Source organism: Citrus sinensis, chromosome 9 (genome assembly GCF_022201045.2).
Source record: "Citrus sinensis cultivar Valencia sweet orange chromosome 9, DVS_A1.0, whole genome shotgun sequence".
Lineage (NCBI taxonomy): Eukaryota > Viridiplantae > Streptophyta > Magnoliopsida > Sapindales > Rutaceae > Citrus > Citrus sinensis.
This window is the reverse complement of record NC_068564.1, coordinates 32,273,181-32,288,926: the sequence shown is the minus strand read 5'-3', so window position 1 is coordinate 32,288,926 and position 15,746 is coordinate 32,273,181. Positions and strand designations below refer to the sequence as shown.

Genomic DNA, 15,746 nt, shown 5'->3' with positions numbered 1-15,746 from the left:
TAAATAAGACGGTGGCTATGATCACAATTTTTATTTTTAATTATTAGAAAAAAAAGGAAGTGAAGAGAAAAGCACAAATGTGGGGAGAGTTTATTGGGTTTACGTCGTTTCGTTCCAACTACAACTTCTTCTCGTTTGAATTTTTTGTCCAATTGCCCAGCATCCGCGCAAAGTGATGTTATTGAATAATAATATTTAGATTTTTACGTACTGTTATTATTAGTATTTATTGATCGCGATTTCGTTGACTTCTAGAAGACAATGATGTGAAGAGAGAAGAGTCCGAAGAGAAGCAAGACATCTAGAAGGAACAGAGCAAGGGCATTGTCTAAAGAAAGATCAACGATGTATCAAAGGTCAGAACGGCAAAAACAGATGATTTAGAGACTAGCCATTGATAGTGTGAAATAGGTTTTAATTATTACCAAATTAACGCCGAAGATTTGGTCGCTATCCAATGTCGTTTTGGTGGTGCTTCGAGAGGAAGGCCGTGTCTCATTCGGCCACGTTAGTAATGCATATGATCTACTATCCTTTGAATGCAATGCATATGATCTACTTTAAAATATTCAAAAATTTCTCACAATCAAAAAATTATACTCGACTTCAAATATTAATGTTAAGGTTTGATCTAAAAACTTAATTTTATATATATATATTAAAATAATAAACATGGCAACATCAGCAATACTGCGCTTTTTAGTGACTTTGATCTCAACATCAAAAGTACAAGAAAACATCGAAGTTCGAGAATGAGGAGACGATCCGTATTCCTTTTCAAGAATAAAAAAAATTGGATATGCGTGCTCTCCTTAGCAAATATCTACGGCAACCTATAAATTTACCAGCCGCTATGTACTGTTGTTAGTTTAATTTCGTTAATCAACGAGATGGCTTTGAGGTTAACGACCCCAACTGATATAACAGAATCTGAATAACGAATTTAGTTTGATACAATACTTACAAGTAGATCACTCAAAACCTTAATGAACATATGATAACGACTAATTAACATTTTATCCATGTCGATAGACACAATGAATATATTGACAAAACCAATTCAGTTGAACAGTTACGAAGCTTCAGTTAGATTTTTATATCGTTGTGTTCTGTCTTGCTGTTACGGTCCTATTCTGTTCATACTGATCTGTCTTGTTGTTGTTTGTCTTGAATCTCAAACACTAGTTTTGGAATAAGCCTCCTAAAAGAGTAATGCTTTTCACACCCCCTCCAAAATCCTTATAAAGCCCTACACATTTTTTTTTATTTTATTTTCCCCCAATCACACTTCTGTTTTTGGATGAACTACATAACAGGACAGTTATGTATTTAACTAATTTTAAATATGTTTACACCTATAAATTATGAACCCTCCCATCTTTAAATCTTGGTTTACAATATAATTAGTTTTTTTCAATAAAATCAAAATAATTTTGGACAATGAAGTAATAAATTATCTACTTTTATTATTAAAAAGTACGTTTAAAATTTAATTAATTCTACTATAATATTTTGTCTTTTTCCGTAATCTTAACGAAGGTAAGGCTATTGATTCTCAACCCCTCCTAAAAGTAACCCCGTTCCAACCAAGTGGGCTTCACTAGAGCTAAACTTTGCCAATGGACCGGCCCAAGAGAACAAAGATATGTTAATTGTCTCAACACATGTATTTTATCTATAATTAAGGAACTTAAACGTTATATATATAAACCGCCGGAATCCACTGGCTTTGGTCTGGCAAAACGATCATCATTCTATAAAAGAATCTTTTTTGTGGTTTTTGTCCGCTTCTCATCAAATATTTATTTACGCAGAGAACAAAACCCAAATCTGAATGGCGGCTGGTTCGAACAAGAAGCCAATCACTCACGTCATCTTCGACATGGACGGTCTCTTACTCGGTAATTTAATTTCATCGAACACGCTCAATTATTCTTTCATGTTCATGTCATAAGTAAGTCTGAGTTGAGTTCAGATCTTATCTTATATTGTGTGATGATTTATTTGGTGGGTCTGAAATTTCCAAATGCAACTAAACCTCTTGCATTATGGATTCTTTAAGTCATTTAATTTGACAATGTAAGTAGCTTTACTTATAATTCAAAGCTTCGATACACAAATATTCAGTTTTGTTCAATCAGAAATCTGGCTGTTGGACAATTCCGTACGTGTGGTCTTTTTCAATGACATAAATGTTTCATCTAATATTTAGTCATTGATTTAATTTGCTTCGATTGCAATGCTTGTTATGTTAGTTCTTATTGATATTAATATCTTGCTTTGTACATCTGACGGTCTTTCTCCTGCTGATGACTGCAGATACAGAGAAGTTCTATACTGAAGTTCAGGAACTCATACTTGCCAGATACAACAAAACTTTTGATTGGAGTCTTAAGGCAAAAATGATGGGGAAGAAAGCTGTAGAAGCTGCTCAAGTCTTTGTTGAAGAGACTGGGATCAGTGACAAACTTTCGGCTGAGGACTTTCTTGTACAAAGAGAAGAGACCCTGCAGACCTTGTTCCCAACGAGTGAGCTCATGCCAGGTATTAGTTATTGTGATATCACGTAGGTTAGTACCGCTTTTTAGGGAAATGTTATTGTTGCAGAGTTGAGGATGAAGTTCTCAATTCTGTCTGTATTCATGACGAATTGGTTACTGCATCCAATCTCAATAAAGTTAACGACCCCAACTTTTCATCCATTTGTGTTGATCGTCTGAGAAGAAAGTTTGCTCTGTCAGCAGCGTTACCCATACCATTCCTTGTTGCATTATTTCTCAAAATAGATTAATCAATTGCTACCAATTATAAATTCATTCTTACTGGTATCACTATTTGTTGTTTATGGTTTCTGATAAAGCTCAAAATTTGAAAGTCTTAGACAACTTTGCTGGAACTTTGTGTCAACTAAGATCACATGGGGCTTGAAATGTGAAGTCTCGATTAACTTAAAAATTTATCTGTCTGTCCATGGGCGAACCAGAAGGTAACATGTGAAGGATCCTGAAATAGGTCAAAGTATTGATGGCTTCCTTCAGACACTTGTATGTGAACAAACCTCATAGTCTTCCATATCTTATCACACAAACACGAATTTGATGCAGATACACATCCGTACTAGGGGAACCAATTAGAAAACTTTTATATGTATACATCAGTTTTCTTGGCATTTAGAATTAGTTGCATATCAAATGATAGTTAATTGTTTAATTGTTTCCTGTTGTAGGGGCTAGCCATTTGATCAGACATCTCCACGCCAAAGGAATACCAATGTGTGTGGCAACTGGGTAAGACCTCTCCCATACTCTCTGCTCTTGTTGTGGTATTGTTTCATTCACTGAGAAATCTAAAGCTCATCTACCTATGAAGTTTTCTCTACCTTCCAGTGCTTACTGGAAAATTTGCTCTAACTTAAGGATCTTAATGTGACCTATTTATCTTCAAATGTGTTTTGTAGTTCTCTCGCGCGTCATTTTGAATTGAAGACACAAAAACATCGTGAACTTTTCTCATTGATGCATCATGTTGTTCGTGGGGACGATCCAGAAGTTAAACAAGGCAAGCCATCCCCAGACATATTCCTAGCAGCTGCCAAAAGATTTGAGGTATAACCATCTTATTGATGCTTTTCTATGCTTTGAGTTGCATTACTTGCATCAGTAGCATTTCCTGAAATCTTTGTAAAGCATTTTGTCAGTTCCAGTTCATTAGTTTGGTTGACGCTGCTGCTCATGACAATTTGTGCGTAAACAGGGTGGGCCAATAGATTCACAAAAAATTCTCGTGTTTGAAGATGCCCCTTCAGGAGTACTTGCGGCTAAGAATGCTGGGATGTAAGCAATTCTTCCACATGTTCAGTTTTGATTGTCTGAATACTGACAATTTTATATTCTCAACAATATGCCTCAAGTTGTGTTGGAAAAAAATTTCTTTTGAGGCATAATGCATTTTGGAAGTAGATGCGAAATTTACTTTACAACTCAAACATATAAGTTTTGAGAACAAGAGAAAGCAACAATTGAGTAATGTGGCATTGATTATGATGTTAATTATGATGAAAGCTTCCATCTACCTTGCAGGTCTGTAGTAATGGTTCCAGATCCAAGGCTGGATAGCTCTTATCATTCTAATGCAGACCAACTATTGAGCTCATTATTAGATTTCAACCCAAAGGATTGGGGTTTGCCGCCATTTGAAGATGCACTAAACTAGATTTTCATATTCATGAAATTATCATGGCATCGACCTGAGTACTGAGTCATTTCCATCGATTCTTGATATTTGAAGGCTATTCTTTATTAATATTCTTGTCAAGGATATCACTCTTTCATTTGAACTTCTGATCTGATTGCCTATTGTTGCAAGAACCCAGTTCCTAGAAAGCTGATTTGATATGCAAATGAGTAGAATGTAGGAACTGAAATATTTTGAAATAAGAAGAATGTAAAAGGCACCCAGGAATTCAGTGAGTGAAGACAAATTCTTTTCAAGTTTGCTGTTACCTCTTTTATCCTCGTTTAAAATTTCATTGTGCAGTGTAGATGACTATGGGAAATTTTTTCCAGGGGTACTTCTAAACACTTGAATATGTGAATGTTCCCTGTAAAAGCACTTTTAAGTAAAAGAACTTCCCAAGTGAAAAGCATTTTTACCATGTTGAAAGCTATTTTAGCTGTTATTACTTATTATCAAATGAACAGTTCATTCCATTGAAAGTAGTGAAAGGACCAAGGGACCAGACCCATGACGGCAGAGAATGAATGGATGGGGGACCTTGTCCGTTTCATAAGGATGCCCACTTACCGACTCCTTGAATTAAAAATTAACTAAAATTTGCATTTGCTTTGAAAGTATATGTCATCAGATGCAATTAAAAATAGATTAATAAAACCAATAATCAAGTGTTACATTTCTCCTATTCTTAAACACTTCTCAGCCAGTGGCCAGCGGTTAGCAAGCACGCTACAATCCCTTGTCAAAATAGTTAAAGCAACGACCCTTCGATGGTGGCTGTTTCAAGCAAGAAGAAATCAATCACTCATGTTTGAAGATAGATTCACAAGAAATTCTCTGTTTGTTTAAGTAGCGGTCAATTTTCTGTTTGTAGGGGTTAGAAACATCTCCATGCCAAAGGGATGCCAACATGAGCGGCCGCAGCCCACAAGGCAAAACAAGGCAAGCCTTCACCCGATATTTTCCTTGCAGCTGCCAAAAGATTTGCGGTATATAAAACAACTAACCAACAAATGCAAGTTCTTAAATGCTAGTTGCACTCGAACTAATATATTTATTGCTTGTTTAATTGAGTGTTTATTCGATTGACGTCATCAAGTTAAGCTAGCGAATTATAGTACCACCACAGGCTTAACTCATAGTGGAGGAGGGTACATATTTAGTTCAAGATTTTTGTTTTCTCAACCGATGTGTGAGATTGTCTTCTTGACACCAACTATACATATAACGTGCAGGTCTGTAGTAATGGCTCCAGATCCCAGGCTGGACAAATTAAAATTAAGTAACATTAATTATTGGTGGTACGTGAAGCCACATCAATTGATCAACGTGTTCTCTATCTGATTGATATTGTTGCAATAACACAGCTCTTTTGAGCGATAATGTTTGAATACATATTACCGATAATTAAAAGACTAGATAATATGGATGATTTGAATATTTATAAGAACCAATCTCGATAGAAGTAAATAAATAAATTCAATTAAGGTTATATGGATGCAATAAGAAAACATTAACTAGTATCAGTTTATACAAAGCAACACACACATAAATATAAAACAAAGAACGTGACTTGAAATCCCAAAGGCAGAGCACACCTTCCCCTTTGATTCAGGAAGCAGCATATATTAAATCGCTCGCTGCTGTGTCGGTTTTGTTACCTGCTTTTGCAAGCAATGTTGCACGTGCCCTAATGAATTGACAGAAAATTTTAGTTGTTATTTATTCTAATAAATTAATAATGTAATTTGAACCCACACAAACAATAATAATAATAATAATAATAGTAATGTAACAATGGTTTGGCCTTATGTTTGAACATTAAAGTTCTGATATATAACCACCATGCCGACCACCCAATTGCTGCTATTTAATTTCGTTTCAGTTCTCTCTCTCTCTTTTTTTCGGGCCAAGCAATAATTCATCTAGTACAGGAAATAGTAAAAATTCAATAAAAGCTATATTAATGCTGGAAATGAGTCACTTTCTGCTTTTTGTTTTCTTGATTTCATGTTATTTATTGTCAATTAGGAAATGTGTTATCTGGACCAGCCCAAGGCCTAAATTAATTGAACCTAATTCATGAAAAAGCACAGCAGCTATTAATTGCAGCTGCAAACAGCGAAGCTTTAGGGTCGGCTACACAAAAGTGTGCATATATAGGTTGTGTTTGAGATTAAGGTGACATAATTTTTTAAAATATAATTATTATAAAAAAATTATAATTATAAAATTAAAGTTAATAATATGTAGTAAATATAAATTTTAAATTTAAATTTTAATAAAATTATTAAAAATATAAAAAAAAATTTATTGTATAAGTGAAAAATTATATAAACACAGTTTTTAATTTATAACAGTTAGTATTTATCAAACACTTTAGTATTATAGTTTAAAAGTTACAGCTGCACAAGCTCAATCATAAACACACCCATAATAATCTTTTAATGTAAATTAAAGTTTGTAAATGCCTCTAATATTAGAGAAAATGTGTACAATGGAGAGAGATAAAAAGTTTATTAATTCAATATTATTCCTTCTACAACCAAATTATTAGGCTTTAAAACCATTCCCTTCAAAGATTGTGATACATCCACTCTCTACTTACAAATCCTCACAGGTACCTTAATCTCCCATTATATTCTTTTTTTTTTTTTTTTGCCGTTTTGGGATATGATATAGACATATTTGATTATCCTTAATAATCGATAACATGATATTATTAGACCCAAAGTGTTGCTTTTTAACCCATTTTAAGTTCTGTCACAGTCACTCCATTATTCGATCTCATCAAAAGCATGGTCTATCCCAAATTTGAATACAACCAATACTATTTTCATTAAATATGATCGCAGTGAAAAATAAAAAATCTTCAACATTTCCCACTATTAGCATGAAGTTAACATTTTAATCATTTCAATTTGATTATAATTCGTTGTTTGAAACGTGAAAGGTTCATCTTACCTACTTGTATAATTTGGCGCACTGAGAAGGACCGTATGGATACATATCTTATTCTAAATCATAACATGAAGTAATATCGTGATTTGTGACAAATAATTAGAATATGTAAAAAGGAGTTTAAAGAAATTTCAAGACATGTATTATTACTTGTAATCGCAGTGGCTAACAAGGGAACATAATAAGGACCACATCTCTAAGAGTCGTCACTTCAATTTATTTTATCATGTAAACTCTTGAATTGTTCAAAATATTTATTGATCACTTGTTATTAAGGGACAATAAATTCATCACTTAACCAATTTCACCTACAAACGGTCCATATCTTAACCAACAACACATTAATTAAAACGGTCCTCAATAGCATCAACAAATATCAGTCGCACCTTTAGAAGAGTATTTTTACAAAATGCATACGCTCGCACCAAATAAAAATGGATTTGTTCGTAGTTTTTTGAAATGCCTACTATAACCCAAATTTTTTCTCCCATTTCCACTCCGAAAGTTTTGTTCATTAGGAGTATGATGATGATGCTCAGAGCAACAATGAAATGAATTATTTGCCATAATAGATTATTGACGTATAACTCATATGTTGCCTATAATAAGTTGATCACTTACGAAAGATTAGTGAATAACTTCTCAATAACTCAACAAATTTTCATTTAAAGTTAAACAATTTTTTCCTTTTTTTTTTGTAGGATTTACGCATAAATGAATAAAGAAAAATTACTAAAATCTAGATATTGATCTTCCAACAAAGAGAAAAAAAAATTTGAACATGTTTGTTGATTTTTATTATCACTCTCTGTCTCTTTTCTCTTCATCAAATTGCACAAGATACGGTTTTCTTTCTCATTAGATTTCATGATTTCATAAAGAAAAGTTACAAGTGATCGAGAGATACTAAAATTTTCTCCTAATTAGAGTTATTCTTAAGTAAAATACTAAGCAATTAACAATTAACCATACACATCAGATCATATATTTGTATGTCACAAAATCTTTAAAATCTCAAAATAACTTGCTTGTCAATAAAGGATACATCCTAATTCCTAAACTAAGAGGAAACAATTATAAAACAAACTCCTATTTTCTGCTCTCATGCCAAGAAAGTACAAAGGAGAGTGGGGGAAAAAAAATCAAAAGATACAAGCAGTGAAGAACCCCAAAAGGATCAAACTTAACTTATATATATGCAAATCTAGAAAAATAAAGGATATTTTATTCATTTAGGGAAACCAAGAAACTTTACACATGCATGCAAAGATTAACTAGCTAGCTATATATAGCTTAGCTGAGACATTTCATATAACAATCCAAAACATTGGTTTCGGTTCTTCGTTGATTTTTTCAGTCATATTAATTTTCTTTTGACTTGCTTGGAAACTCAATAATCTGCAAAAGGGCCAGACAACACAGCAAGCTCTATGCCACTCTTGTTGGTCCCTTCCTCGAATTCCCCTTCACCGGCAGTATCCGAATTCTCTTAGCAACTCGTACAAAATCCCTATGATCCACAAACCAACCAAAAACAATATATTAAATTAAATTAGTAAAATAATTATGTATAGTTAATTTCTAAAAATACGGCAACATTACGTACTTCCAGTTAAGGTCACCGGCGAGGAGGAGATCATTTTCCATGTCTTCATAAGCAATGAGGTGACCCGGGACAGCATTAGAGAGATCAAGATCTTGCTCTGAATTGATTGCAGCAGCCTCGCCGCCCTCAACAAACATCTGCCTTAGTGCCTTGGCCAGGCTCTGGTAGCTTGCATGCTTATGAAGACTGATGCGTTGGCAGATCGAACGGCCCTCGAGGACTACAGTCACCGGAGGAACCACCGTGGAGACGAGATCATCATCATCAAGGCCAGGAAAAGCTTGGAGCCTGTTATTATTAGGGTTATTAACAAGTACTCCTGTATTCGTAGTGGTGGTACAATTCATATTTGGAGACATAGCTCTTCTCTCTTGCCATCTCCTTTTCAAAGATTCTTGTCTTTGAGCCTGATCAAATGATCTATTCATGTTTAATTAATTTGCTCCGAAAGGACAGAAGACAAAGAAACTGAAGAGGGTTTGGTCTGAAGTGGGATGAAAGTGAAAAGGATTTGGTTTTTTTGGTGTGGTGTGGGCAGAGAGATCAATACTTAATAGACGGTCTTTTGGTTTTACACGTTGCGTATATGTAAGTGTTCATTATGTGATTATGTATGCACACACACACACACACACACACACACACAAAAGAGTATTCAATGAGAACACATGCAGCCACATATGTAGAGAGAAACTGTGAGCACAAATGTCGGGGACGGGTCAAGCTGGTGTCTGGAAACACCCTAAAACTTGTGATATGCCTTTTCTTTTTCCAAATTCGATGCCCTATATTTAATGAAATTGTACTCTTTTTTATTTTTCTTTTTTAAATAATTCATCACTGCTCTTCATTGATATTCTTCTAGATTATATATAGTTCTTTAATTTATTGTCTCGCCGTTTGAGACCTCATACATAAATATATTTATCATAGGTATTGTGATTTTCTATCTTTCGCAATTATTATGAAATAAACTACTAATTGTAAGGAATAAATAAGTATGTGAGTGATAAATTTTAACTGTCAATTCTAATGTGAATGAGATTCGAATTTTGAACACTTATTATTTTGAGAAAATCGTAGACACGCCTCTAGTACCATGAACACTAATAATTTTAAAAATGATTGTCAATCACACAAACCTACTTATTATTTAAATAAAATATTTTGGAAACAAATGGGTGAGGGTTAAGTGGAGGGCAGGGATGTTTGCTTGTGAGTGCAAAAGAAGGTGTTTGTGAATATATATATATATATATATACTTGGGTTTAGAATCTGGGATTGAAATTTAGGACAAATTTTTAGTGTTGTAAATCAGCTTATAACATTATTGATTTAAGATACTATAAAGTTATATATATATATATATATAAGTCGGAACAGATTTACGGTGTCATAAACCAATTTTTACAAACATTAAAAATTATCTACGATACTATAAATTCATCCTAAATTTTAGTCCTGGATTTTAAGTTCAAATCTAAGAAGTGCTCTAGTAATTATATACACTGTAGGTAATATTTTTATTGAATATTCTTGTGTTTGGCCATGAGAAAATTTTTAATTATTATATATAAATAAAGTAATATTTATGGGGATGGCGATAAAAGGCGTGAAGGAAAAGCAAACCCAATAAAAAGAAGTGTATTTTAAAATATCAAAACACAAAAATTGGTTGTTAAAAAAACAAATTGATTAATAATTAAGCAATTAATAAATCTTGTAAATTGTAACGCATGGGCTACAGAGACGACCGCGCTGCGGTCGCCGAACGGCTCGCTACTTTGACTCTCAGCCGGTCGGGAAGTCCACGTCATCTTTTATTTTTGAGTGAAAAGACCAATATGCACCTAAATCAAATGCTTTAGAGGCAAATTGCAGATGTCGCCTATGGGGTTAATTTGGTAATATAGTATAAGCGAAAAGGTGCAAAGTTGCCCTTTGGCACAGAACATTTTGCAGCATGATACTGCTGTCTGTGGCCATGATGGAAGTTCGTGAAAAATGTCCGTTTTTGATGTTAGGTAAATTATTTTAAACATTTAAATAATATTTTTTCAAGTATATATATATATATAAAGTTGGGACTTGAGGAGGTGACGTGGCATCATCATTTCTCATATTTGTATATTCTCTATTATCTAATAAATAGATAAATTTTCTTTTAGATTTAGTTTTCCGTCTTCACATAATTAATTTGATTGTTATTACACAATAATAATTATATAAAGATTTTAATGAGACATATTATTTGTAATGAACATCTAAGGGGGAATGTTATGAATTTATTGTGTAAAGATTTTACACAATAACAACATTTGTATATTCTATATTATCTAATAAATAGATAAATTTTCTTTTATATTTGGTTTTACATCTTCACATAATTAATTTGATTGTTATTATACAATAACAATTATGTAAAGATTTTAATGAGACATATTATTTGTAATGAACATCTAAGGGGGAATGTTATGAATTTATTAAAAGGGTAAAAGCTTGTTTAGTCCTTATATTATGAGGTTAGTGTCCATTTAGTCCCTGTTTTTTTAAAAACACCTCAAAACGTCCCTGCTACTAAATATTGACACTTATGCCATTATTATTTTTTATTTTTAACTTGCTTTTACAATATTACATTTTTACAATAATGTTTCTTTTGTGGATATTAATAAAAAATTAAATTATCAAATTAAACTCAAAAATAAAATAAAAACAAAAAAGGTATATATTAATTTTTGTGAAAGCTCACGTATGTCTAAAAAATTAATATCGTAAAAAATTACATTATCAATTTTTTTAGAAAAATTAATATTTTAACTCAAGAGTGTGTTCCACAAAAATTAATATATTTTATTTTATTTTATTTTATTTTATTTTATTTTTTGGTGTTAAACTGGTAATTTATTTTTTTCTTTTTAATAATGTCTAAAAAAATTATTATAATAGGGTTATTTTTTTCTTTTTAATAATGTCTAAAAAATTATTATAATAGGGCAATATTATAAAAATAAGTTAAAAGGAACAAAAGATAATGGCAAAAGTGTCAATAATTTAATGGTATGGATAGTTTGAGGTATTTTTAAAAATATAGGGACTAAACGGGCACTAACTTCAAAATATAGGGACTAAACGAGCTTTTACCCTTTATTAAAATAAATGTAGATGTTCATAACATATATTTCTTAGTCTCCCTACTATCTCCCATTAGCAACATTTAACTTCCCTATAACTCCCAATATCTCACAATGAATTATGATCCATAATTTTTCATTAATTTCATGGAGTAATTATGTAACTATAAAATGAGAGCTCATCTTTTTGTTTTGTACACATACAGTTGGAATGAATAAAATCAATTTATAATATATTTTCTCATTTTATTCTTTATCTTGCGTTGCTTCTTTATTTGTATTGCTGGCTAATGGTTTTTTTTTTTTGTTTTTTATAAGGCTGCCTCATCTTAAAAAAAATCAATTCATATTTTTTATCAGTTTTATCAAGTGTAAAGTAAGAAAAAAAAAGATAATACTAAATTCTTTTTTCAAAGCTGCGTGAAGCGCGGTTCTATAATATAATAAATTGGTTGAAATTAAAAAATAATTACATTACAAAATATTAAAATAAAAAATAATTATTAGATTATAAATGATTACATATCTTTTCCTCTTTTTATTTAAATTCAACAATATTTAACCATTAATAATAATTAATTATAAGTCTTGAAACATTCATTTATTTTATTGTGCTAACAATTAAATTTTAGTGGCTTAAAATACATCAATTAATTAATATAAGAAGGAAGGTTCCTTCATCTTCCCTCAACAAGGCCATTAGAGCCTAATTTTAATGTTATAATCCCATATTTAATTATTCAATCTTTTGTTTAGTGCCTTTTGGCTTCTTCAAACTACATAAACATTAAATATTTAAGATTTATGGTATCATTATTTCTCATCTTTTTATATTCTCTATTATCTCATATATTGGTTGAGATTAAAAAATAATTACATTACAAAATATTAAAAATCTATATCTATATATATATATATAAAGTTGGGACTACAAGAGGTGGTGTGGCATCACCATTTCTCATCATCTCATATTCTTTATTATCTAATAAATTGGTTGAAATTAAAAAATAATTACATTGCAAAATATTAAAATAGAAAATAATTATTAGATTATAAATTATTACATGTCTTTTCCTCTTTCTATTTAAATTCAACAATATTTAACCATTAAAAATAATTAATTATAAGTCTTGAAATATTCATTTATTTTATTATGTCAACAATTAAATTTTAGTGGCTTAAAATACATCAATTAATTAATATAGGAAAGAACGTTCCTTCATCTTCCCTCAACAATGTCATTAGAGCCTAATTTTAATGTCATAATCTCATATTTAATTATTCAATCTTTTGTTTAGTGCCTTTTGACTTCTTCAAACTCTATAAATATTAAGTAGTTAAGATTTGTGGTATTATTATTTCGCATCTTTTTATATTCTATATTATCTAATATATTGGTTGAGATTAAAAAATAATTATATTACAAAATATTAAAAATAGAAAATAATTAGTAGAGTATAAAAGATTACATGGCTCTACCTCTTTCTATTTAAATTCAACAATATGTAACCATTAATTATATGTTTTCAAACATTCATTTATTTTATTAAGCCAACAACTAAACTTTAGTGGTTTAAAATACATCAACTAATTAATATAGGAAGGAAGGTTCCTTTATTTTCTCTCACCAATGCCACTAGGACCTAATTTTAGTGTCATAATCCCATATTTAATTATGCAATCTTTTATTTAGTGTTTTTTGACTTCTTTAAACTCTATAAATATTAAGTATTTAAGATTTGTTATGTTTGGGTTTTTTTTAATTATTTAATCAACATCCTCTTTAGAAATGTTATTGTGTTTTTATTTTTTGACTTATTTAAATTTTTTGTATTGTGTGCTTCATGGAGTACTTTTTTCTTCATGAGTTAAACAATGATAAAGATAGTTAGATGATAAGAGTTAGACTTTGTAAGATGTGGGAGTATGTTAATACCAAGAAGAATGGAGAATTGATTAGTGTGAACATAATTTTTATTGATGAAAAGGTTGTGTACACTTAACTATACATATTAATATATATTTTTAAAGTTAACAAAAAAATAATTAACTTTCATAAATAACATTAGTTTTATAAGGCTGCGTCATTTTAAAAAAAAAATCAATTCATATTTTTTATCAATTTCATCAAGTGTAAAGTAATAAAAAAAGATAATACTAATTTTTTTTTAAAGCCACACGAAGTGCGGTTCTATTTCCTAGTTAGATAAATAAAAGAATAAATTTCCGATTACGTCTTTGTTAAATAACAATCTTTAAAACATCTCTAAGTTATTGTAAACCTCAATTTATCTCATTTTTTATTTAAAATAAAACGAAATTATTTTTTTTTTGTCTTCTTAAAAAAAGTAGAGGATAACGGGAAGTTTATGATAATTTTGAATAGGTGTATTTTAAAAAATTATCATTTTATGACGGAATAATTCAAAATTAACCCTAAAATATACGTTAAAGCACCTTTAAACATATAGAGTGTGAGTGGGATTCAAACCTTTTGCATGGTAAAAATATCTCAAAAATTTTATTGTTTTGGGGCAGAATTCAAAATTTTATCAATTAAATTGACTAAAATCTTCTTAGTGAATTAATGTCTTTCAAACGTATTCTTAGTATAAACCTATTTTCTAGAAAATGAGACCTAAACCTCTTTCAGGAAATCCATAATATGTTTTATTAGTTAGGCATTTATAAGGTAACTTGTATTACGGAGCATGATGTTTCATGTTTGGTTTGTACCCTTTTCCCACTCACAAGTCCTTATAAATTCAAAGACATTGGTTTTTATATAATTTAAAGAAATGCGAGCTACATCTCCAACTTATATGTTCCAAATTTTTTATCTCCTATTTTAAAAAAAAAAAAAAACTACGAAAATTGGAGCTAAATGCAAAGCCAACCCTGTATTGTACAATTCATTTATAATTAACTGATCAGTTCAGTTGAACATCTTAGCCAATTTGGTGATGTAATTTGAAATTGACTAGTACTTAACATCCCCTTTCATTTCATTCAAACTTGTCAATTCTTAATTAATAATTATGTTATCTATTTTTCTTGTCTTTTATTACAAGAAACAACATTAATAACAATCTTTTCAAAAGCTAGTCGGCCAATCATATTTTAATACGTGTAGAATATATACGTTAATTATATATATATATATAATCTAATCATCGATTACTGAAAATCAATTCACTTATATGGTCAACTTCACATTTTAATGATGATCAAATTTTTTCACTACCCATTTTTCATTGGGTAAAAGCTCGTTTAGTCCCTATATTTTGAAGTTAGTGCTCGTTTAGTCCCTATATTTTTAAAAATACCTCAAACCATCCCTACCATTAAATTATTGACACTTTTGCCATTATCTTTTGTTCCTTTTAACTTATTTTTATAATATTGCCCTATTATAATAATTTTTTAGACATTATTAAAAAGAAAAAAAATAAATTACCACTTTAACACCAAAAAATAAAATAAAATAAAATAATATATATTAATTTTTGTGGAACACACTCTTGAGTTAAAATATTAATTTTTCTAAAAAAATTGATAATGTAATTTTTTACGATATTAATTTTTTAGACATACGTGAGCTTCCACAAAAATTAATATATACCTTTTTTGTTTTTATTTTATTTTTGAGTTTAATTTGATAATTTAATTTTTTATTAATATCCAAAAAAGAAACATTATTGTAAAAATGTAATATTGTAAAAGCAAGTTAAAAATAAAAAAAAAATAATGGCATAAGTGTCAATATTTAGTAGCAGGGACGTTTTGAGGTGTTTTTAAAAATACAGGGACT

At 30.3% G+C, this 15,746-nt stretch overlaps 2 protein-coding genes across 2 annotated transcripts; one reads left to right on the top strand and one right to left on the bottom strand.

The window, feature by feature from the left end:
* Nucleotides 1-1,708: 1,708 nt before the first annotated feature.
* Nucleotides 1,709-4,490, top strand: LOC102608707 ((DL)-glycerol-3-phosphatase 2). The gene is made up of 6 exons (XM_006474119.4): nt 1,709-1,901; nt 2,320-2,544; nt 3,227-3,287; nt 3,458-3,605; nt 3,754-3,833; nt 4,080-4,490. Exons 1-6 carry the CDS (start codon nt 1,835-1,837, stop codon nt 4,210-4,212), a joined length of 714 nt encoding a protein of 237 aa, XP_006474182.1. The 5' UTR covers nt 1,709-1,834; the 3' UTR covers nt 4,213-4,490.
* Nucleotides 4,491-8,410: 3,920 nt separating this feature from the next.
* LOC102608997 (auxin-responsive protein IAA33) lies at nt 8,411-9,493 on the bottom strand. Its single transcript, XM_006474120.4, has 2 exons — nt 8,801-9,493; nt 8,411-8,704 (listed from the first exon to the last, which is right to left on the bottom strand). Exons 1-2 carry the CDS (start codon nt 9,226-9,228, stop codon nt 8,623-8,625), a joined length of 510 nt encoding a protein of 169 aa, XP_006474183.1. The 5' UTR covers nt 9,229-9,493; the 3' UTR covers nt 8,411-8,622.
* Between the last annotated feature and the right edge of the window lie 6,253 nt (nt 9,494-15,746).

Bases quoted from the DNA above. Each gene is read 5' to 3' on its own strand.
- LOC102608997 (XM_006474120.4), bottom strand. From the start codon at position 9,228: ATGAATAGATCATTTGATCAGGCTCAAAGACAAGAATCTTTGAAAAGG. The intron at 8,705-8,800 runs GTACGTAATGTT...TGTGGATCATAG, and splicing joins GCCGGTGACCTTAACTGGAA to GGATTTTGTACGAGTTGCTA.
- LOC102608707 (XM_006474119.4), top strand. From the start codon at position 1,835: ATGGCGGCTGGTTCGAACAAGAAGCCAATCACTCACGTCATCTTCGAC. The intron at 1,902-2,319 runs GTAATTTAATTT...TGATGACTGCAG, and splicing joins CATGGACGGTCTCTTACTCG to ATACAGAGAAGTTCTATACT. The intron at 3,606-3,753 runs GTATAACCATCT...GTGCGTAAACAG, and splicing joins CAGCTGCCAAAAGATTTGAG to GGTGGGCCAATAGATTCACA.